Below are 25,299 nucleotides of genomic sequence, written 5' to 3' on the forward strand. Positions count from 1 at the left end.
TTTTGTATTTAACAATGGCTAATTTTAGTATGTCAGGGAACACTCCTAGACACTATTAGATGCACCAAAGGAGATGCTAGATTATTTTTGCACTGTTTAAGTAAAAATGGAGAAATTTCATCCCAGCCAGCAGATTTTTTTTTGTTTTTACATTCTCCGATGAGCTGCAAAATACCCTTGATTTCAAGTTCATGGAGTTTATTAGGTTCAGAATTGTCCTCAGCAAGACTTCCAACAGGTACTTTATCTGTGGTGCAAAAGTCAGATTCCATGATATCTATGAAATAGTCATTAAAAATGTCAGTGATCTCCTGAGGATTGGTGACGTCAATATTGTTATTAGATATCTGTATGTCGATGTTACGTTTTTGTTTTGTTTTATTATCTCTTATTTCATTTACTATTGACCAGCAGGTCTTGGGATACAATCTGAGTTTTGTATTTTTGAGTTGATCTTTTCAGCATTCATGATCCCCTCTTCTGCTTATTAGTTTCCCTTATTATTTATAATGTTGCAAATATCAGTAATCATCGTAGTGAAGGTCTTGGATCCTACCCTGTTTAAGTGCGTACCATCTTTCCCCAGACATTTGTTGCTTAAAAACTTATTTGGATCGATAAATATTGTTCCTAGATTATTACAGAACTCACAAATATTACAATTTATCCTCTCTCTATAAGTATCACTCACAGACCTTCTGTAGAAAGGCTTGTTGAAGCAGCTGGGATTTGTTATATAGTTGGCCGGCATTTCCCCAACCATACCTATGCCTACCTTACTCAGTATTTTAGTGAGAGATCCTGGATTCCCCTGTTAGTTGGTTTTTCCCAGCCTTTAACGTGTGTGCTCCAGCTGCTGCCTCCATCTTTACCCACAGGTATAATGGGGGCATGTCCAGCATGATTTCGATCCCAGCAGTGGGTGTGCTGCTAATTCTACCTGTAATGGCTAAGTAGGCCTCTCTCTCCACCTTAGCAGCTACCTGCTGTTCTAACTTTTTCCACCACACTGTAGCCTCATAGGTGATAATAGGTCTTAATACTGTGGTGTATATCCAGTACATACTCTTGGGGTTTAAGCCCCAGATTTTACCACAAGCTCTCCTGGTACTCATTGGAGTACCTTTCGCCTTGGAACAGGTGCTCCTTATGTGGGGGTCCACAGTAGTTCCTCATCCAGGGTTACCCCTAGATATTTCACTATCCCCTTCACTGGTAGAGTTTCATCGAGAAGCTCAAGATTCCAATGTGTGTGTTGGATCTGCTTCCTCGTAAATTGTACTACAACAGTCTTCTTAGGACTGTCCCTTAGATCCTGTTTCCTGCACCAGTGTTGCATAATGTTCATTGCTCCTTATGCGATAGCACTGACTGTACTTGAAAATTTGCTAAGTATTACTATGACAAGATAGTCTGCGTATCCCTGGCAAAAGCAGTGTCTTAGTTTAATTCTATGAGTTCATTCACCACAAGGTTCCACAGTAGAGGGAACAGGGCCCCTCCTTGTGGACAGCTTCTGGTGGTGTCGATTACCATTTTTTCTTGTATCGTGGTGGCTTCTACCTCTAAACATGGCTCTAATCCACCTGCAAATGGTGGTCTCCAAGCCATGCACCTCGTCGTGTTGCTAAAAGGCACTGCAATGTCAAAGAAGATGTCAGAGGGCATTTCCTGAAAGTGTAGTGCTTTCTCCACCTTCCCAATAAGTTGGTGGAGTGCAGTTTAACACGATTTTCCTGGTTGTTACACCTGTTGGTTTATGTGTAGAGGCACCCTAGTTAACCTTCTCCTCCCTAATGTGCACATTGACCAGCTTTTCTAATGTTTTAAGAAGAAAGGACAGACTGATTGGTCTCATATCCTTGGCCTTGGTATGATCAATTGTCCATGGCTTTGGAATGAAGACAACCTTTGCTGCCCTCCAGATGTTAGGAGTGATTCCTGCTGCTAGGCTAACCCTAAATAACCTGCTTAGGAATCTTGTTAAGTTCACTCCTACTTGTTGCAGAAGTGCTGGAAAAATTACATCTGGGCCAGGTGACTTGAACGGTTGGAATGTTTCCACCGCCCATTGGATTTTACTATGGTCAACATATTCTCTGGCAGATTCTCAGTTCTCCCTTCAAATACTTGAAAACCAATATCTCTCAGGGATCTCATCCTGGTCTCTTATGTTGTCTGTCAGAGTACTTTGAGGAAAATGAGTCTTGAGTAGTATTTCCAGCATTTCATGTGCTGTCCTCCCTATCCTCTTTCCTTACAGTTCCTCTTGGATTAGTTGGTATCCTAGTGAGGATTGTGTGAAGTCTGGCCTGAGCAGCTGTACCCTCTACCTCATCACAGAATACCTTCCAGGACGCCAGCTTTGCTTAATTGCAAGATTGTATTTGACAAGGGCCTCCAGATATTCTGCCCATTGTCCTTTCCTTCTCACAAGGTTAAGCAGTCTTCGTACCTGTTTCCTCTGTGATTCCAGGTTGTTGTTACACAAAGATACATTCCTACTCTGCACTTCTTAGCGATTGAACAGTTGTTGTGGTATGAGGTCATGATCGCAAAGGTCACTTCCTCTGCTACCTCCTCAAACTCTACTGGATTCCTTATCAAAGTACTGACTTCAGATAGGCTTGAGTGGAGGTCCCTCCTATATGCCTCCCAGTCCATTCTCCTGGGGTTCCTGTAGGACACGGTCTGTCTAATGCCCATTTCAACCTCGCACTTAATATACAGGGCTATTACAAATGATTGAAGCGATTTCATAAATTCACTGTAGCTCCATTCATTGACATATGGTCACGACACACTACAGATACGTAGAAAAACTCATAAAGTTTTGTTCGGCTGAAGCCGCAATTCAGGTTTCTGCCGCCAGAGCGCTCGAGAGCGACAGGAGCCGAGAAAGCGTATGTTGTGCTTGAAGTGCACGCACATCAGCCAGTCATAACAGTGCAACGACACTTCAGGACGAAGTTCAACAAAGATCCACCATCTGCTAACTCCATTCGACGATGGTATGCGCAGTTTAAAGCTTCTGGATGCCTCTGTAAGGGGAAATCAACGGGTCGGCCTGCAGTGAGCGAAGAAACGGTTGAACGCGTGCGGGCAAGTTTCACTCGTAGCCCGCGGAATTCGACGAATAAAGCAAGCAGGGAGCTAAGCGTACCACAGCCGACGGTTTGGAAAATCTTATGGAAAAGGCTAAAGCAGAAGCCTTACCGTTTACAATTGCTACAAGCCCTGACACCCGATGACAAAGTCAAACGCTTTGAATTTTCGGCGCGGTTGCAACAGCTCATGGAAGAGAATGCGTTCAGTGCGAAACTTGTTTTCAGTGATGAAGCAACATTTTTTCTTAATGGTGAAGTGAACAGACACAGTGTGCGAATCTGGGCGGTAGAGAATCCTCACGCATTCGTGCAGCAAATTCGCAATTCACGAAAAGTTAACGTGTTTTGTGCAATCTCACGGTTTAAAGTTTACGGCCCCTTTTTCTTCTACGAAAAAACGTTACAGGACATGTGTATCTGGACATGCTGGAAAGTTGGCTCATGCCACAACTGGAGACCGACAGCGCCGACTTCATCTTTCAACAGGATGGTGCTCCACCGCACTTCCATCATGATGTTCGGCATTTCTTAAACAGGAGATTGGAAAACCGATGGATCGGTCGTGGTGGAGATCATGATCAGCAATTCATCTCATGGCCTCCATGCTCTCCCGACTTAACCCAATGCGATTTCTTTCTGTGGGGTTATGTGAAAGATTCAGTGTTTAAACCACCTCTACCAAGAAACGTGCCAGAACTGCGAGCTCACATCAACGATGCTTTCGAACTCATTGATGGGGACATGCTGCGCCGAGTGTGGGAGGAACTTGATTATCGGCTTGATGTCTGCCGAATCACTAAAGGGGCACATATCGAACATTTGTGAATGCCTAAAAAAACTTTTTGAGTTTTTGTATGTGTGTGCAAAGCATTGTGAAAATATCTCAAATAATAAAGTTATTGTAGAGCTGCGAAATCGCTTCAATCATTTGTAATAACCCTGTACACGTGGTCTGATGAGGATGGCCCTAAAGCCACATGCCATTGTTTGACATAACTACCCATCAAAGTGGAACCAAAGGTTATGTTAATTACCTCTTCCCTTCTTTTATTCCTAAATGTAGGTTCCTTGCCCCTATTGAGGACCTCTGAGTTATTAGCTAGAAGAGATTCTAGAAAGTTCTCACCTCTACTGTTGGTGTTGGTGCTGCCCGAAACTAAGTTGTAGGCATTAGCATCGCATCCAACAAATCATCAGTCACCCTGTTGTGCACAGTCTCCTCACCTGAGGAGGAGCACTATCCTCGTAAGGTAGGTATGCCGAGGCCATTACAAACTCCCACGTGACATCTTCCTCATGTTACCCCATCCTGATGGTCACTAAGTCCCTAGAACAAAAGTATGCTATCGGCATGAAGGGGATCCATTTTTTACATTAATACACATTCTGGTGTTTCTAGCATAAACCAGCTTACCTCCAGTGCCACCAAGGCCTGAAACGCCCCCTTTATATAAATAAGGCTCCTGAATCGGGGCTATGTCCACTTGCTGTCCTCCCAAATGATGACTCTAGTAGCAGTGGCCCCTTTAGTGTGTTGTAGATTTATCTGCAGCACATTGTCTCCGTCTTGCCGCCATTGCTGCTTCTGATGCCTTTGATACCCTGATGGCAACCTGCGAGAACCCCAAGAATAGCCTCAGGTCCTGTTCCTGCATTGCCCTCAGGCAGGGACTTCTCTCGGACGTCCACCACAAGGGTTTGGCTATTTGGTGCAACTTTCCAGTTGACTACCTTCCAATCCGCTGTTGAGACTTTTGGGTTTTGAAAACCTGTTTTCTCAATTAGTCTCTCTGAAGAGGTATCCTTAAGGAGTTTTGGCACCCAGATTAATATCTTCGCAGTCTTTAAGAGCTCAGCTGGTGTCTCTACCAGCATCAGCATTAATCACCTTGCAGAACAATGAAGTTTTTTAAATTTTTTCCACTTAGACAGCTAATTTATTTGAAATGAAGTGTTTAATTCCACACTATTGGCTCGTTTAAACATGTTCGCTGCATTTCAAGTGCATGTTTTCATCTCCTAGCATGTAAGGCATTATGCCATAATAAAGAATCAAACATGAGATAATACAGTATTGGTACTCCAAGAAAATTTACATCCCGAAAACCACACTGAAAAGCTTAATATCAGTTAGAGACCTACTTCATTGGGAATCTGGACATACGAATTTGCACTTTAAGCCGAATTATGCATTTTAGTACGGTTCATGAAACTCCGATGCTCTTGGAGTATCCTCTGCTCTCTCTCTCTCTCTCTCTCTCTCTCTCTCTCTCTCTCTCTCTCTTATTTTTTATTTTTTTATGACATAATGTAAGCTCTTTTAATGTTTACACATACAAAAATAAGGGCTTCGTACGTCATTGTAGCTGCGCAAGCGCAGTGACACGTGTTACCTGGTGCTCTATGGCAACTACTGGAACAAATCTGTTTCTTACAGGTTGCAGGAAAATTATTGTGAATGGTGGTTTGGGAAGCGCTACTTTCAAAGTAAATTTCCTCTTACGCAAGATGAACTGTGCGCGAGAGTATACGATGAATTTCTTAAATCGCAGTGTGTTTGACTCTCATTTAAAAATCAACTCTTTGATGACTAGCCATTTAGAAGAATTTCGAGCCCAAATCAGACACTTAAGTTGTTGTTAAAAATTTTACTGGCTCAGTTGTGTGATGTATCGTAAAGTGTAAAACGCACAAAAAAGATTCACATCGTATGTGAAAGCTTAGCTTCTCTTTCAGCTTATTAATCTTGGAGACCAATATTGTGTGTGAAAGCTTTTCTTTTCTTATAGTAACGCTATGTATATTAATTTAAAGTATTAACTTTTCGTATTTGTGTGTTCACACTACTCAACAGTGATGCTGCTATTGGCTGATTACATCACGTGTCCTATGCTCTGAATATCCGATATCATCGTCTGGCGAGATCAACTTTCATAATACGAAAATATACAGCGTACATGTTACTGCACATCAAACATCTTTCCAAAATATGCTTTTTCCCCTGAGTTTTGTTTTCTAAAGTGCTGGTAAATTCTACACAGGTGCATAAAACCATAACTTTTCAAAGGATTGATATGTTTTACAGTTTCGCTGGAAAGTATACTGTCACTTAATATTGAGAAACTGTATTTTCACACCGGAGAAAGTGTATTGTCAACTGGGAAATCCGGGAAAAGTCTGGGAATTTTTTTTTACTTGTTCATGTATACACCCTGAACCTTACTGTGTGCTGAGGCCAGTAATTAGTGATAGTAGAGCGAATGATAATCATAGAGCAGATTACTCACAACTGTGGTTTGTAATTAAATTTCGCAAATCATTTGGTGCAAATAGTTAGGCTGATTCTGAACTAATTTTCACTTTCTTGTTGGAAGACTTATTGCCCTCCCTCCCTCCCTCCCCCCTCCCCCCTTCCCCCTGACCTTGAATGCACTGGAAGTTGAACTGGAAAATGTATTCTTCTACTGAGGCTAACTCTGATGACTCAGTTGGTGTTGTTGTTCACACGTAGCAAATGTTAAATGTGTAGATGTGTGGGCACAGTTCCATCCACTTCAGAAGCTTGAAGTTACAAGCAGTTCTTGCCTGTGCTGGTTCTAAGTCCATTTTCTCTATTTCGGCTAGTAAGTAGGGTTGTCTGTTCTCGCAAAGATTAAGATTTTTAAAAATTTCATCTGTCATTGATAGTTTAGTTGTCACAGAGTTGTTATTTATATTGTATTTTTGGTCACAGTGGCACATAAAGGATTCCCGGCACCAAAAGATGTTAAATCGATTATGGAAGAAGTCTTAGGATCTCAGTATAGTCGATTCGATCCCGACAGGGAGTTGAATAAAGAACAAGAAGCAGATTTATCGGCATTCCTCAAAGGTTTGTAGTTAATTTACTTTGTGTGTTCTGTCATCAAAATTTTTGAAGAAAATTTAATTATTTGCATTTGTGTTTTCAGGTCTCAAAGTGGAATACAAGCTGCCAAACCAGAGTGCGTCAAAACGCACATATCGCGTCAATTCTGCCAAGTCAAGTGCCCTCAGGCTCGAGTGAGTGCGAACAGTTAATCAATACAGGGTCTCATTAACTATCTTTTCATTGGAACTGCCACATTTTTCATTTTTCTATAAGAAAAAATTGAGAATTCACTGGATTCGGCACAATTAATACTCAAGAAAGTTACCACTCAGTAAATAAGCGCAGTGTCAGCATAGTGGCAAGGTTTTTTCTGCCCCCAGTGTGCAGTTCAGAATCTCTTCTCTATGCGAACCAGGAGATTCTCATACAATTGTTGTAAAATGGCAGTATATCAGAATTAAAATAATTCTCTATCTCTCTTGTTGGTAATTACTTTTTCAGGTAGGCAATATGTCTGTAAAATGTGAAATTTTCAGTTTTTTACCTGAGACTGGGGAAATACAATAGATCAGATGGGTGCACCATTTGTCTGTCAGCTGAAATGCATGTGTCGAGTTGTCTGTGTGTAAGAGGCACCGTGCAAGGAAGGTTAGTCCTGTTGTGTCTAAATGGCTGAGTCAGACCACAGTAGTTTGAGATACTGCCTTCTGGTTCTCAAGTCAACAGGTCCTTGAATGCATGCACATCAATAACTGCAGTGTCTTCCTCAACAACACAGTAGTAAAACTGGCTATTTGATTTTGTAAGTTCAGTATAGATTTTTATAATAATTTCAATACAATCTTTACCAAATTGCTAGACATGCCAGAATTCCCTGAATCAAGACCGTAGTGCCTGTTTTGTAATTTAGTCTCTAATATGGAGTTTGTAGATATTATGTCATAGTGACAGTAGTCAAAACCATACTCCTATTGGGGTTTGTCATACACCTGAGATTGTCACACTTTGGTAGAAGTTGGCGTGGTGGCAGTTGATGATAGTATCAGATTTAATGGGTGTAATTGGAAACGTGAGAGCCTGTAATATGCATAACTGTCCAATACAATTTAAATGAACTACAGTTTGTTGTACATTGTTTTTTGTCCTGTCAGTAATAACAAAAGTCTTCATTAGCATTGTAAGGAGTTGAAACTGTCACCGAGTCTAAAAGAATTGTGATGGTATTTTCAATTTGTTTAGTCGTAGTATCATATGTGCTCTTCAGAGCCTAATTCGATGAATTTGAATCAAATTTTAACTTAATCCAGTTGATCAATAACTCGGGTAACTCTGTAAGTCTGCAGTCATGGACTGTGTGGCAGGTCCCGACGGAGGTTCGAGTCTTCCCTCAGGCACGGGTGTGTGTGTTTGTCCTTCGGATAATTTAGGTTAAGTAGTGTGTAAGCTTAGGGACTGATGACCTTAGCAGTTAAGTCCCATAATATTTCACACACACACTCTGTAAGTCTAGTTATATTTTTTTTACAGTGATTACATTATCAGGAAAAAAATCTTCTTTCAAATTATCTTCTTATCAGTCCTAGCTGTACTCAGAGTAGTTGCTAATAATTTTGCCATTAACCATAAAGAGTGGGTCAGGAGGAATGGTCAGTATTCAGGGATATGGCAGGAATGCTTACTTGAAGTGGAAAACTTCAGATGGACATATGCACTATTCTGAATGGTTTCAGAGTTAGAAAATGTTTGACGTACATTGTTATTTTTTTTCTGTATGATTGTATACCACATAAAGTTTACATGTGTACACACATACAGCAGTTATTAAACGTTATGACATGCAGTTTGCAAAGTTCCACACAGTATGAACAGGAATTCGACATGTCAGAAAGTACCGATTGTGTTCTTATACAGCAGCAGAAGCACCGAGATCACTGAGCCTGTAAATGTATGCCACATCTGCATATTCTTCATTGGTGTAGATGTGTTGCATTTTAGCCAGTGTGTGTACACAGACAGGTAACTAGTGCTCCTCTCTGATGATGTCAATCCCTTCCAGTTCTTCACTCATAACACACTATGGACAGTTGTGCAGTCAGTGGGCTAGTTTAATGACAGAAAGACAACCCAAACAGAGGTTGAAAGTAGTGAGGTAGTATGGGCCAGAATATAACACCAAAGAGGTACGGTGTGTAAGACACACGTGTGTGCCGCTAATCCCAAAACAAATATACGTTAAATCATTCAGAATAGGCTTTATGTCCATATGAAGTTTTTTTGCTTTAAATGAGCATTCCTCCCACCCCTGAATACTGATAATTACTTCTAGGACACCCTGTATATTCTCATCAGTCTGTACAAATTACAAAATACAAAACTACATAAAATGTGTGATACATTGCTGCTGACAACACATGAAGTGAGAATTCCAGTTCTTTAAAGAAGTAAATTAACAGGGCTTGTTGACTGTTGTTTCAACCACTGAGTAAAGTGGAGATTTCCATTCCGGAGAGATGATCTATGTGTCTCGTCAAATAATGTCTCAGTTTGCTCAGAACTGGGCTGTGCTTGTGGTTAGTACTCCTTGACATGGAATGGATGACAGATTTGTTTAGTCTTCTCGTAATTGCACTGTTAATACCTTTGACAGTTTACACTACAATGAGATTTGTTCCACTATCAGTATGTGTAGCTGTGTGTGTGTGTGTGTGTGTGTGTGTGTGTGTGTGTGTGTGTGTGTGTGTGTTCTAATGCTGTAAATATTCTTTGTCTTGCAGGTTCAAATTGGATGATGGTAGACAGATAACAGTGGCAGAGTACTTCAAAAGAGAGAAGAATTATACATTGAGGTATCCCAAATTGCCATGCCTTCACGTGGGGTCATTAAATCGACCCAATCCGATTTTCTTACCAGTGGAGGTAATGTATTGGATGATACTAAGAGGGACATTAAATAAGTAATGCAACAGTGGTTTTTTTTTTTTTTTCCTGAAAGCAAATTGTTTTTATTCATGATTCCAATACTTTATATTATTGCCCACTCTTGTGGCTAGAAAATCCAAATTTTCAACATAATCTCCATTCACTGTGACAGTCTTAGGCTGCGTTCACACTGCCGGCCGGGCCGCCGCCCGCTTCGATATCAAACACATGGTTTTGAATTGCGGTGTTCACACTGGCGGCCGCGCCGACACGGCGTGAGCCTCCCGGAGCTGAGCTGGCGACATCCCGAGTGTTTAATATTGCCGGCGCGGGCCGACCGCAGGCGCGAGCCTGTGGAGCAGCACTACAGCTTCTGCAGTACACACATCACACGTCTCCCTTCTGCTTTCATCACAAGTGTGACTGCACACGTCTTTTATTTTAAGATGTTACCTCACATTTCACAATCAGTGAGGAAAAATTATGTTTATTATAATGATACATGCGAAATTACTTTTATTTCATTTATTTAATCTACCGTATTTACATGCATTTACAACAATAGCTTGCCAGCGATCGCGGCATTGCTGCCACTGAATAGTTCGCCTTTACTTGTAAACGGAGACAGATATGAGTGTCACTGAGGGACAGAAATGTGTCCCTACCAGATGATAATGCGTTGTAAAGGCATGCTGTGGCAGTTCCTTATCAGTGGAAATAGAACCTTCGCCTATCACTCTGTCTATCTTACAAGGTAATGAAAAGAATTCTGTGAGGTCATCAGTGGCTCCACATGATGAACCATCACCACTGCCAAGCGCTGCATCATGAAGAAAAAAGTTGGAAAATTCTAAAGGAGTTTTTCTGCGATTCTTCGTTGAAGGCACAGCAAGACATTACCCAAAATGACGAATCTAATTACTTCGTAATGATTCTCAGGAGTCCCATAAACTCTCTTCCCCTCAGAGGTAAGCGTTTGTGAAATTTAAAATACAAAAGAATGACTACAATTAATTGGAGGTAGTGAATGCTGTACAAAGTTCTACTGCAAACCAAAAAGTGTGTACTAACGAATCTTACCTAATCGTTATACATAATTTTTCTTCTGCTGTTATACTTCTGCGAAAATTTGCGTTCTGTTTAGAAATTTTGTTTTGAATGTTCTGCAGCACATACTGAAATGTATTATGATTCATTCCGTAATTTGAATAAAATTTTTCAGGATAGTTTTTAAGTTCTACATATAAAGAAAAAAAACTCTCCTAAATGTCTGTCGCTATTTATGGGATGAATCCATAACCTCCTAGTTCTTCTATACTTCAAAACTCGACGAGTTACTGCAGAGTCAAAACAATACCAATAAAAGAGTGAAGACATTGTTCTACACGACAGCACAGACTAGCTAAAGGCGAGCGACTGTTGACTGCAGCTGCGTTTTCTACTGACTTGCTTGTCAGCTGTCGAAGGGTGAGGATCTTCTTAAATTTATTTATTTGGCCTCCGGCCAGCCATTTAGCCAAAGAGTGGGGATTACCTTGACAGTGCAGCGCAGCCCGCCAAGGAAGGAAAAAAAAAAAAATAATGAAGAACAATGAAACGCACATCTTTGCCGATCTACAGTAGTTTCATTAACACTCCATTATTTTTTGTGTCAAAGTAGACAACGAGACTACAGAATTGCGCTTCAGTTATCTTTTAGTTCGAAATACGAAATGTACGTCATACTAATTGTAGGATGTTGATGACAAATAATTGTTTGTCTTTTGTGATGCAATGTGTGGCCAATTATAAAAGCATAGCAGATGATTGTCCAGTTGCCGAGGGAAAAATTCTTATACATTTGGATTTATCTAGAGAATGAGACCATTAAAATAATACGAGGGACCGGCACTAGGTCTGCGCTGATCACTAGTAATTAGTATTTTCTGTCCTGCATTATATGACTACACTAAACCAAGCTGTAACCGCCCGAACTCCGTGTCTTGCAGACGCGGCACTGACGCCACTGAATAGCTCGCATTACTTGAGACCAGAGACAGATATCAGTATCATTATCATTTCAAAAACTTTTTGATACTGTTAGCTACATTTCATTCGCAACAATGTATGGTCTAAAACGGATCTAACAGTAAGCTACTCGCTACATAACTTTTTCACTACAAGATTTGTAAATCAAGTGCACAACGTTGACAAATAGCATCATTTCACAATGACTGTTAAGAAATATGGAAAGATAAATGATTCAATACAAAGCTAAGATGTTGCACTACCACGTGTACAAAAATCAGATTCTTTAGCCGCATACTTTCTTCAAAATCGGTTGGAAAGCGTTACGAAACTAAGAAATCATGCGAAACGAGAAGCAGACTTTTTCTTTTTTCACGACGTAAGTAACGCTTTTAAGGAAAAAATAAGTTCATAAAACGATGTGGCGAAGTCTTATATACCGCTAAGAATTTTTAAAACATGAAAATTGGAGAAGTGGATTTTCCCCCATTTCGCCGTCCCGGCTTGGCGCGGCGCGCAATGTGAATGCACTACTCGTTGGCCAGAGCTGGCTAGGCACGAGCTGAGCCAGTACGCGTCAGCCCGGCCGGCAGTGTGAACGCAGCCTTATGCCCCCTCCCTGTTACTGCCCCCTCCCTGTTACTGCCCCCTCCCTGTTACTGCCCCCTCTTCTTTTTCCTGTGTGTGCCTGATGGCCAGCCACGCGTTTGTCGCGTAGCAGGAGACTGAGTAATGGGTAATTCCCAGCCCAGAGTTAGCATGTAGGGCCCGCAAATACTCCCTGGTACAGGCCAGGCCCAGGGAGAGGTGACTGAATGAGCTGTTACCTTTCTCCTCTGCTGCTTGGTCCCTCCGTCTGTTGTTCGGGAGGTGTGATGTAAGGTGAGGACAATCACCTAAGGCGGGGGGCTCCCCTTTAGATGGCCCCTGGTTGGAAGGAGCGGCCATCAAAGACACTGGCAGTTGTAGGGGACTTCTTCCCAATGACTGATTTTCCTTCTCTTTCTCCATGTGTTTCACATAAAAGAAACTGGAATGAGGCTCCTGCCTCCATGTCTCTTCCTGTTGCACCTCGATATCTAGTACTCTCACATTTAGACGAAAACCAGACTTTTGCTACTGTTAACCCCATTGTTATACAGAAAGTCGTGGATGGCATTGTCGGCCCTGTGAAGTCATGCTCTCGTCTCTGCAATGGAACTCTGCTTTTGGAAATTGATAGTGCTCTCCAGGCCCAGAAACTACTCAAGGCCCAAGTCCTCCACGAATATCCTATAAAAGTGGAGGCTCACAGGACACTTTACTCATCCCGTGGTGTTATCTACACCTGGCTGTTGGATGGTTTGAAGGAGGACAAAATAACTGATTATCGGATCAGGGCTTTACTGCTGTTCATAGAGTTACGAAGAAGGAAGCAGCCGATTTGGTGCCCACTTGCACATTGTTCCTGACTTTCACTCGGTTAACGCTTCCTACCAAGATAAAGGCAGGCTATGAAGAGATCTCTGTGTGCCCTTACGTTCCCAATCCATTGAGGTGTTGTAAATGCCACCAGTTCGATCATACCAGCATGTCATGTAAAAACGCAGCCAAATGTGTCACTTGTAGCAGGGATGCACAAGAGTGTGCCTGTCCAACTCGTTCCCCCCACTGCATCAATTGTAATGAAGAACATGCTGCTTCTTCTCGTTCTTGTCCCATCTATCAAGACAAGTGGGCTGTTCAGGAGATAAGGGTGAAGCAAAAGGTACCTTTTCCTGTTGCCCGGAAACTGTTGGTGAGCCGTAAACCGAATGTCTCTTTGTCTGAAAGCTACAGCACTGTGTTAGCCTCTCCCAGTCCCACAAAAAACTTGGCTACGCGAACTTGTGACTTACAGTTCAGTTCGATTGTGGCAAAGTCACCTCACCTTAGAGCTGACACTCCGTCTCCCGCTTCATGGGCTGTAGATTCTGCTACCTGCTCTTTGCCCTTACCAGCGAAGACGGTTGCAATGCAGCCAGTGAACCGTCAATCCAAAAAGGATTATTCCCGGGACGACTTCTTGCGTACCTCGAGTTTGCAGCCGTCTGGCTCTTCTGCAAATCACCTAAAGTCCAAGCAATCATCCAAAGGCAAACAGTCTTCCCCCTCTCTGACTCATTGGCCCTCTTTGACTCATCAGTCCTTTTCAACTGACAGACACCAGGGAAGCTCTTCAGCTTGCGCCAAGTTGTGGACGAAATCCTCCACCTGTGGACTCCAGTGGCCGTCCTCCCTCGACAGCTCGTCCTAAGCGGACATCGAGGTGAGTGTTTCTTATTCATTCTCTGGTGTTCCTATATTTTATGGCTCTTTTACAATGGAATATACATGGCCTTAGGTCTAACAGGGCAGACCTCCAGCTGCTCCTGTGATTGCAAGTCTGCTTGTAGTCTGTCTCCAAGAAACCAAGCTACATCCTCAGGACCATTTTGCTCATTCCCATTTAACTTCGCTATGGATGGACCTTCCCCTTACGGTGGGGATTCCTGCTCATGGTGGAGTCATGCTGCTTCTATGAGAAGATGTTTGTCATCGTCCTATCTCCTTACCCATCATCCTCTTTGGGGCTTGCCTGTCGCCTGCTCAAGAGGTTCTCTTTTGGCGAATCGTCTTAATCATCTTAATCTTGTGTGCCTTAACACTGGTGAAGCCATGTTTCTCTCTGATTCCACGCACACCTATTCCCACTTAGACCTCTCAATCTGCTCTGCCCAGCTCGCTCGACGTCTCGAGTGGTGTGCTCTTTCCGACACTTGCTCGATTGACCAGTTCCCACGTGTGACTCACGTGTACAGTCATACCTTGACACAGCGGCTCGCTCATTGGAAATTCTCTCTTGCTGACTGGAGGCTCTATTCGTTCTTGGCAGTCTTTGACGAACGGCCATTTCCCAGCTGTTATGATCAGGTCAAGCACCTCATGGACGTTATTCTCTCGGCCACCGAATCCTCTATCTCTTGTACTACTACTTCTCCCCGTTGGGTCCTGGTCCCTTGGTGGACTGTGGAGTGTGGCAATGCGATTCGTGCCCAACGAAATGCACTTCGTGTCTTTCACCATCATCCTACGTTAACAAACTGCATCTGCTACAAGCAACTACATGCGCAGTGCCGTCGCACTGTCAAGGAAAGCAAGAAAGCATGCTGGGTTTCCTTCACCAGCTTGTTCAACAATTTTGCTCCATCCTCTCTCATTTGGGGTGGCCTGGGCCGGCTCTCTGGGATTACCGCCCACTCCCTGATCCCTGATCTGATTGTGGCAGGAAATGTCATAGTCAACCCTGTAGATATTTCCAAAGCTTTGGGCTGGTTCTTTGCAGAGGTTTCAAGCTCTGCCCACTACCAGCCTGCATTTCTTCCTCGGAAACAGGTGGAGGCGGCTCGTGCACTCTTTTTCTCTCTTTGAATCGAGAATCCTACACTACTCCATTTACTATGAGGGAGCTTGAGCGTGCTCTCTCCTCATCCAGGTCGTCTTCTCCTGGACCCAATACAATCCATATCCTCACGCTGCAGAATCTTCCTCCTGCAGGAAAACGCTTTCTCCTCTATACCTACAACTGCATTTGGACTGATGGTGAATTTCCCATGCTTTGGCATGAAGCTACTATTGTTCTCCTACCTAAGCCTAGTAACGATAAATCTCTTCCTTCCAACTATCGTCCAATTTCCCTTACTAGCAGCGTTTGTAAGGTGATGGAACGCATGATCAATGGTCGATTAGTGTGGCGGCTGGAGTCACACCATCTTCTCACTAATGCTCAGTGTGGGTTCTGAAAGCCCCGTTCAGTGGTTGATCATGTCGTCACCCTGTCGACATTCATCTTGAATAATTTTCTGTAGAAGCGTCAAACAGTGGCCGTATTCTCTGATTTGCAGAAGGCGTATGATACCTGTTGGCGGACATGAATTCTACGTACTATGCACATAGGGGGCCTTCGCGATCGTCTTCCCACTTTCATCCTGGAATTTTTAACAGACAGAGTTTTCTGGGTATGTGTGGGTTCCTCCTTATCCCACACCTTTCCACAGGTGAACAGGGTGCCTCAGGGCTCCATACTACATGTCGTCGTCTTTGCCATAGCCATCAACCCAATTATGGACTGCCTTCCTGCTGGTGTTTCCAGCTCTCTTTTCGTTGACGTCTTTGCTATTTACTGCAGCTTCCAGCAGACATGTCTCCTGCAATGCTGTCTTCAGCATTGTTTGGACTGTCTCTATTCGTGGAGTGTCACAAATGGTTTCCACTTTTCTGCTAGAAAATCAGTTTGCGTCAACTTCTGGCGGTGCAAGGCATTTCTTCCACTGTCCTTACGACTGGGCCAAAATGCTCTCCAATTCGTGGATGCAACGAAGTTCTTAGGGCTTGCGTTCTATGGGAAACTCAGTTGGTCTACCCACGTGTCCTACCTGGCTGCATGCTGCACCCGGTCCCTCAATGTCCCTCGTGTATTGAGTGGTACCTCTTGGGGAGCTGACCGGACTGTCCTCCTCCACCTCTATTGATCTCTTGTCCGCTCCAAGTTGGATTATGGATGCATTGTCTACTACTCTGCACAGGCTTCTATCTTAAACTGTCTAAATACAATCCACCATTTGGGGATCCATGTCGCCACTGGTGCCTTCCGTACTAGCACAGTTGAGAATCTATACACAGAAGGCAGTCAACTACCGCTGTCATACTGGCATGACATCCTACTCAGTAGGTATGCGTGTCGGCTTTCTTCCATGCCAGGCTACCCAACATTTGACCCTTTCTGTTGACGACATTCTTGACCACCAATATGAGATTTATGTTTCTTCTCTGCGGCCTCCTGGCATCAGCTTTCGTCACCTACTTCAGCAGCTGCAGTTCACACTTCCTGCCACTTTCCGAATGGGTGAGAGCCCTTCACCACCTTAGCTTCAGGCACAGGTTTGTGTTCATTTTGACCTCAGCTCGTTCCCAAAGAATTCAACTTCGTAGTTGACCTATCGTTGCAAATTTCACGAACCTCGCTCACAGCTTGTCGATAGCATGTTTTTGTACAGTGATGGTTCCAAGTCTACCCACGGTGTTGGCTGTGCTTTTGTCATCGGGGATGATAGGTTACAATACCGGCTTCTCGACCAGTGCACAATTTTTACTGTGGAACTTTTTGCCCTCTATCATGCAGTTCATTACGTCCGGAGGCACCAGCTCACTCGCTGTGTGATCTGCTCGGACTCCCTCGGTGCCCTTCAGAGTCTGGATGATCCAGATCCAATCCACCTCTTAGTTATGTTCATGTGGGTTCCTGGTCATGTTGGTGTGCCTGGGAATGAGACTGCTGATGCTGCAGCCAAGGCCGCAGTCCATCTGTTGGCCCAATTCTTACTCTGTTCCCTTGCAAGATATTCATAATTTTCTCTGTCAACATATCACTTTGGCATGACCATTGATGCTCCCTTCATGGGAACAAACTCAGAAAAGTGAAACCTCTCCCAACAGCCTGGTCGACTTCCTCCCGGCCGTCTCACTGTGAGGAAGTAATGTTAGCTGGGTTGTGAATAGGGCACTGCCGCTTTAGTCACTGCCACTTCAGTGGCAACCCTGCACCCAGCTGTCCTTTCGGTAGCCAGCCATTAACAGTAACACATTTCCTGATCCTCTGCCCCTATTTTAGCCACTAACATCTCAGGGTCGGGCTGCCGCTTGCTTTGCTGCACATTTTAGTGGATGATGTGCGTGCTGTGGCTCGCGTTTTAAATTTTTTTAAAAGCAGTAATATGACGAGAGATTTGATTTCTACCTGGTGACTCCGGTGTCTTGTCGACGTCTTTTAGGTACTCTTCCATAATGTCTTGACGTTTTAGATTTTTTTCTTCTTCCTTTTTGTATTGTACCTCGAAACGGTTTGTTACCCTCGCGATCCCAGCATTCTGTGGTTCTATACTGGGCGCTTATGACCTTAGATGTTTTGCGCCCTAACACCCCCCCCCCCCCCCCAAAAAAAAAAGGAAAGAAAGAAATACTAGCAATACATGAAGAGCTGTTGCATCACGCAAATGAGAATGAAGAAATATTCCTTAAGATAATTGTAACTGATGATATGTGGGTCTGCAGTTATGATGCTGCGACCAAGGTTCAGTCTTCACAATGGGTTGGGAAGAGTTCTTGAAGACCAAAAAAAGCTCATTAGGTCAGGTCAAATGTCAAAGCCATTGTGATAGTTTTCTTTGACTTTAAAGGATGAGTTCTTCATGAATTCACATCACAAGGACAAACTGTTAATTGATGGTACTATCGGGATGTGTTGCGACACATGTGAGAAAGAAACGGCCCAAAATGTGGCCAGACAATTCATGGCTCTTGCGTTATGATAACACAACCATACATTTGGCTGTGTTGGTGTGTGACTATTGCACAAAAAGGAACATCACTGTGTTGGCTTATCCTCTGTACTCTCCAGACCTGGCCCCTGCAGACTACTTTTTATTTCCAAAGTAGAAAACCTGGTTGAAAGGATGAAAATTTGCAATGATAGAAAAGATAAAAGAAAAATTTGCAGGCGGCGCTTCGTGCAATCCAGCAACAGGTGTACCAAGACTGCAGTGCGGAACTGGAAACGGCATTGGGAGCAGTGTATCAGTTGTAGAGGAGGGTATTTCGAAGGAGACCATAAGCAAGAAGTAGAAGTCAAGTGTAGGAAAATATTGTGGACAAAATTCCAGAAATTTTTGAACAGGTCTTGTATGGCCCAAAACTGAAGATTTTAGAGGTTTGCAGGAAATAAGTTTGTGTTTAATATAAATCTGACTGTCCATGGCAATAATGCCAAACATATTATGAACACCTGACTCATGTGGCAGCCAAAAACCACATCAGAGTTGTTCTCTCTTTTATGAAATACCTGCAAATAAGTGGTATCATGAAACAGTTACCTTCTAAATTATACAGCGCAAAAAGTAGTAGCCACATCGTTTGTTGACAGGAGTAGTATTTCATTCTTAGCTACTGGAAAACAAGCAAGTATTACTTCGCAGAAATGAACCATGAAAACTTCTTTTCAGTGGAAAATTTAAAAAAATATATCATAAATAGTAAGAAGGCATCGAAGACGAACCAGTTGACTTGCTAACTATGAGACGGATCAGAATTGAGAAGGCCGAACCATTCGCTATCAAATATAAATCTACTTTCTCGCCAGAAATGTCTATTGTCTATATGGAAGATGGAAAGCCTAGCCAATGTTCTACAGGTTCTTCTTTATAGCACATTGATTGATCTCCATAGCACAAGAGGAGAATATAATGAACTTCTTGAAGTTCATACATCCTATTCATCACCAGTATTAGTTTTTGAAGACTGCAAGTGGTATCCTGCAAGACGAACTTGATAGTGATGACACAGAGTAGAGGCAATTTGCAAAGTTGTAAACTGTATTTTAAGCACTTCATTTCTAGTATTGACATTTTGTATTTGTACTTTGAGTACTATTTCATTACAAAAATACATATGACTTTTTCAAATGTAAAAGGGTTTTTTTATGTGTGCGTATTTGTTCCATAAAGTTACTAGTATACAAACCATTCGGAATACTTTGACAACACCTTTCAGTTGGCAGTGTGACTAACTCCATACAAAGTAGCTTTTCTTGTGGGGGAGACAGAATTGAAATTTTTTATCTATTTATAAAGTGCTGAAAACATAACCTTAATTGTAAGAAATTAATTAGTTTATTCTAAATGTGCTGAAAAAAATTGTTAGTTCTTTATAGATCAGTAGCTTTAACTGTTTGTACCAAACATATTCATTTGATGGAGTTAGTTAGCTAGGCTTCTGACAGCCTCATATATCTCAAAGATTAACTCCACTTTCGTGATGGATGTGACAAATACTGGAAGATGATTGGTTCTCACAAGTAATAATTTGACTAGTAGATACAATACATACTAAAAAGTACACTACTTGTCTGTGGTCCAACTTGTCCTAGGCAAAATTCTCAACTTGTTAGTTACGATTTGAGAGGAAATCTCCCTCTCTGTGGAAAAGAGTACAGACTTTCAATGTTGGCTGATGAAGAACTTGGCTTTATTCACATGTGTGAGGAGTGCATTTAAAATTACTTGAATAAGTGAATCAGTTAGTCCAAAGCTGAGTAAACTTCATTCCTTTGAAAGGGATGGGAATCTTCTTCTTCTTCTTCTTCCTCTTTTTTTTTTTCTGTTACTTGACCCAACTTACATTATTTACCAATGAAACATTGTATAACTTGGCGGGAGCTTAGACATGAGGGGTCTGCAGCTGTGAGGTTGTGAGTGAAATGAAACTATATAGCTTTCCAGATAATGTTGATGCACTTAGCGGCAATTAATTAATGAAATTCTTCTCTAATAAAGGACAGATGTCATGGCATATTGAATTTCGTACAGTAGTATTTATAACTGTACTGTAGTGCTACATAGAAACTGATTTAAAATCAGAATTGTTTGCAGCTTTAAAGTTCTCAACACAGGCTGAAGAAAGTAAACTGTTAATTCAGTGTTTCTGGACTTCAGCCTTAAAGTTTTTGTGTACTATTTTGATAAAGCTCTTTGTGCTCTGTCATCTGTACCCCTAAAGTATTGCTGAGTTGAGTGTGAGGCTGATAGCCCAACATTGAGTGTTCGATTTTAGTAAACCATCTGTTTGATGCACATACACTCACTCTCTCTCTCTCTCTCTCTCTCTCTCTCTCTCTCTTTCTCTAATACTCCATTTACTTGAAATATGAATAAGATGTCAGTATTTATAAAGTTCTAATTAATTATGTAGGCTTTATCAGTCATAAAGAGTGGTCTAAAGTGAGCCAAAAATTTTTGCTCCAAATTGGCCCCCCCCCCTTTTTTTTTTTTTTTTTAAGCACCATGAAGGACATAAAATTTTTTGGACACTGAATAAAAGTAGTTTAACCATATGCTAATTAGAGCAAAGATTTCAGTTATTGGAATTCAACATTTTTCTTTTTTTCTCCCCAAGCTGTGCACCATACTACCAGGACAAGTTACATTCCGAAAGATGACTGAACAGCAGACATCAACTATGATCAGATATGCTGCAACTTCGACTGATAATAGGAGGCAGAAGATTAATACTGCTGTAAGTATTAATGTATACTCTTTTCTGGTTTTGACCCACAGAACTTTTATTAATAACTTTTAAAGGGTTATGTTCATGTACTTTCCTGTTGAGACTTCTTTAGAAGGCTTGTAATAGTGACCACTTATTATCTCGTAACCTTCATTGATGACTGGTAAGACCTCATTATATAAAAGTAATCCTGGTAATAAAAAAGGTGGCCTACAATATTCTTTACACACTCCATAGTTATGGCCCTCAAGGGGGGTTTGGGGGGGGACTACTAAGGGGGTCAGCTAACTTTGGGTTCTGATAGTTACCCCAACTCCAGTTGTTAGCTGTGTACTCATCTGCACATGCACTGATCTTGGCTGGTGTAACACAGCACTAGGGTACATGCACCATTTGCAACCTGATTAATGCATTTCATTTACAAAGAATTCAGTGATGAGTGAAGAAACAAGCCACACATAGACACCACATCCGTTTGGAGCAGTAGTATGTGAACACCGAGATTGTGCATTTTATAACCTCATCCTAAAAACTGTGTAGTAACACCCATGCTTCACTGACAGATTGTTACTGCAACTGTCCTCGGCACAGATAGATTTGAGGTGTCGCAGTGTGAATGACGCAATAGGTATGCTTACTGCACACAGGCGGTCAGTGACACTACTGCCAAAGTGCCAACCTGAACTGATGTGTTGACAGATGGTACTGCAGCAATTGTACATTTCTCTCTGCCAAGTGAATATGTCTTAATAATTTCAAAACAGGCAAGTAAAAAGCCCCAAGGCAACACGAATGATATGTTGATAGAATAATTGTTATATCATATTGTCTTTAGGTGAAAATAGCTGCCTGTGATTTATTAACTTTTCTTCAACGCTGGAATACACTGGTCGGATTACACAGACAAACTTATTGCAGTGACCTCTCTGTACACATCTACCATAACTAGGTAAATAAAGTACTGAAAGTGCTGTTGATTTAATAAAATTACTCTAGTACATAATCTCACAACAGGAATAGTGTGTAACACTTGAAGACGCTTAACTTTGTTCATTTTGGCACACTGTTATATTTTTTAATTCATGGATAGGAATTTGCCCAGGTAATTTTTCCAACTAGGCAGTGGGACACCATCTTTCATGTCATGTAAACTTGTATTGATACATTATCAAGTACAGCATCAAAATTCCACAAAAACTGGTAGGAAACTGATAATCTGCAGTGTTAAGTCCCAATAAAAATTAAAACCCATTCTGTCTTCAAACTCTTATAGGGTGTTACGGTGATTGGTGCGTTACGAAGTTTCATTGAAGAGAGTAATGCTCGGTATTGGTTTGGACTTGCTGTTATAATTAAATAGAAGCACTTTGTAGTTTACGTAGGGAAGAGATTTACACCAATACAATTTTTGGTGTCGTCTACAAAGAACACGAGCTTGTTACATATTAATGCCTCTGTCAGTCCATGTTCAAACCAGTTGCTGAAGGGATTCAGTTTCTGCATCATGTGGGACCTCAAGCACCACTTGGCCAGCATCTACTGGTTACAGATTCTTTTATGGAATCCTTTTTTGCTGGAAATCTACAGATCGGCAACCCAAGGTCGCAAGGCGGCTGCCTAGCCATTTTGCAGCATGATGTGGCTCAGCATTTAAACACAGTGTCCTTAGGTTAAAACTTAGCAAGGACAGTCAGTATTTGCATTCGAAAGTGTCAAGAGTATTATTGTGCTTAGTGCATTATTGTTTATTTGTTAGATATTGTAATACACATAGGAAGAGTGAGTAAAGTTTTGTAGCATTTGTCTGTCAGCACTTGGCCGCCACATAATAGGAGAGGTCGCCATCAGCCTGGCACATGTCAGTCTTGCGTGTCAGCACATTTGGCACACTGTTGCTTATGCATCGGAATGCCACACTGTGCCCACAGCACTGTATCACACATCAGCAGCTGCCAGCTGCTCTCCGGTGCACATCTAGAAAGCTGCATCAGCGAGTGGAGTCAAGTGACAGTCTTGGAAATGGTGCAACTTTGTACAGCTGCTGCTGTTGCTAATGAACAGTCTGTAGAGAAGTGAGAGGACCTTAAAACTGTAGACATGACATTTGTGGAAGTGCCAGTTGCTGTCCCCCCACCTGTGGGCCATCATCGACACACACAGTCCGTGCAAGACAGACATAAATTAGCAGAAATAGATGAACTCATTAATGAGATCACAGCAGAACTAAAAGAAAGTAATATCTCCCTCAGTATCCTACCTTCCTTTAAGCACACTCTACCCGCTTATATCTCGAGCCAGGCGCATTTGGAAGGGCGAAAGGACACGCCAAAACAAGAGTGTGCAAAACTAAGACAAGAAGTTGAGATGTCTTGCTTTGGCAATAGTATACAAGATCTAGAATCGATCAATTCTCGAAGATGGTAAAGACTGGAAAGCCAGATCGAGATTTTATAAGATGAGAACCACAGGTTGAGCATTCTAGAAAAGAGATGCAGTCAGAAAGATTCCAACTTCATATAGCAAATGAATAACTAAAGATGGAAAAGCAAAAGCTAAAATTCAAAACCACATGGACACCAACACAAGCCTTTTTCCTTTTTCATTGTAATAGTTGCAAGCAGCAAGGAGAACAACACAATTGAGATGAACATTTAAAACATTAAGGCAGAACAAGCTACAACATTGTTTGTCACATCAAATATGAATAACATTCCCAAAAAGATCAGGGAAGTGCTCATGGCACAAATAATTCCTTGCAAACAAAAACTAAAATTAAAAGCTGTGTGCACCACCCCAACAGTGGTGATCATTGAAACTGACACCCAGAAGGACTGGCATGAACTACAAGAGAAAACCAGCCCAATCAAGGAAAACAAAATAAAATGCAAAACAGCAAAGAAATGCCGGCCACTTATAGCGATGCAGCATGTTCTAGGCATATATACTAAACAAATATTACTGGAAGAGAAATATGATCTAAATCTATGTGAACACGTGGCCAAAGAACAATACACTCAAGAAGCCAAATTGAGATTCAAGACTGGACCAAAGGGTAAAGGATTTTTGAACAGTGTACTCAACTTAAGCTGTCATGTGAGGAGCATTCAACTTGGTCATGGCAGGGTTTTCTTGGGTTTCCAGTTGGTAATGTCAGACTTTATGGCCATACCATACTGCTCCAAGTGCTGTGATCATGACCACACTACCAAAAATTGCCTGAGAGACAAAGTAGTGTGTGCCCACTGTGGGGAAGGACGACATAAAGCTAAGATTGCCAGGAAGAACAAAATGCCATTGGATGCACACACTACACAAGAAGAGGCAAAGAAAAATCGTGTAACGAAATTGAGAGTGGACGGCGACGACTGTACACCAGGCAACTTGACAAAATAGATTATGATAATGGCTGCTAAACCAACAAACACCTACTAACATTGACTACATAACTCCTGACCTAAATTCTATAATGAACACAACTCACAGTAAAAACAAGCAGGGTAAGGTGCCATTGGAACTAGTCACAGAAATCAGGCACCAGTATTTAAACACAACTTGCAGCTAGAGTTGAACTGGAAGATGAAAAATCAGCAGTAAATGTGAAACACTCCAGAAAGGATAAGGGCGTGCTCGAGGCACCAGAGAAAATTTATACGGGCGTAGACCCAGAAGGGTGCTATGTGTTATCCCCAATTATGATATCAAAAAGTAATGTAGGGAACACTTGTAATAAGTCCTCATTAATTAGTGTTACACAAAATTGACAGATATATTAAACCAGCAAAGTTTGAACTGAGAAGAAAAATAGTGCATAACTGACACACATCATAATAATGGAGCAGTCAACAGACAGGCCATCTACTGACTAGCTCAGTGGATGTTTATTCTAATAAAATCAGCAAAAAAAACAGCCAAACTCCTCCCGAACAGGCCATGAAGGCCCAATGGTACTGACTGGTTGCCATGTCATCCTCAGCTCACAGGTGTCACTGGATGCGGATATGGAGGGGCATTTGGTCAGTATACTGCTCTCCCGGCTGTATGTCAGTTTCAGAGATTGGAGCCACTACTTCTCAATCCAGTAGCTCCTCAGTTTGCCTCACAAGACTGCACCCCGCATGCCAACAGTGCCCGGCAGACCAGATGGTCACCCATCCAAGTGCTAGTCCAGCCCGACAGTGCTTAAGTTCGGTGATCTGACAGGAACCGGTGTTACCACAATAAAATCAGCAGTGGTGTATCAGAATTGTCTAATATATGAAACAACTTGCCCTCAGAAATGAATATAGACACTAGACAACAATT

General features: G+C 42.0%; 1 protein-coding gene across 1 annotated transcript in view; it reads left to right on the top strand.

Annotated features, from left to right (window-relative positions):
- The window catches only part of LOC124711135 (protein argonaute-2), a 266,005-nt gene that overhangs the window by 162,583 nt on the left and 78,123 nt on the right, over positions 1–25,299 (top strand). The window contains exons 10-13 of the mRNA XM_047241028.1: positions 6,841–6,978; positions 7,058–7,148; positions 9,732–9,873; positions 20,887–21,006. Coding sequence (XP_047096984.1) covers positions 6,841–6,978; positions 7,058–7,148; positions 9,732–9,873; positions 20,887–21,006 — 491 coding nt within the window. The remainder of the gene's footprint in view (positions 1–6,840; positions 6,979–7,057; positions 7,149–9,731; positions 9,874–20,886; positions 21,007–25,299) is intronic.

Source organism: Schistocerca piceifrons, chromosome 8 (genome assembly GCF_021461385.2).
Source record: "Schistocerca piceifrons isolate TAMUIC-IGC-003096 chromosome 8, iqSchPice1.1, whole genome shotgun sequence".
Classification (NCBI taxonomy): domain Eukaryota; kingdom Metazoa; phylum Arthropoda; class Insecta; order Orthoptera; family Acrididae; genus Schistocerca; species Schistocerca piceifrons.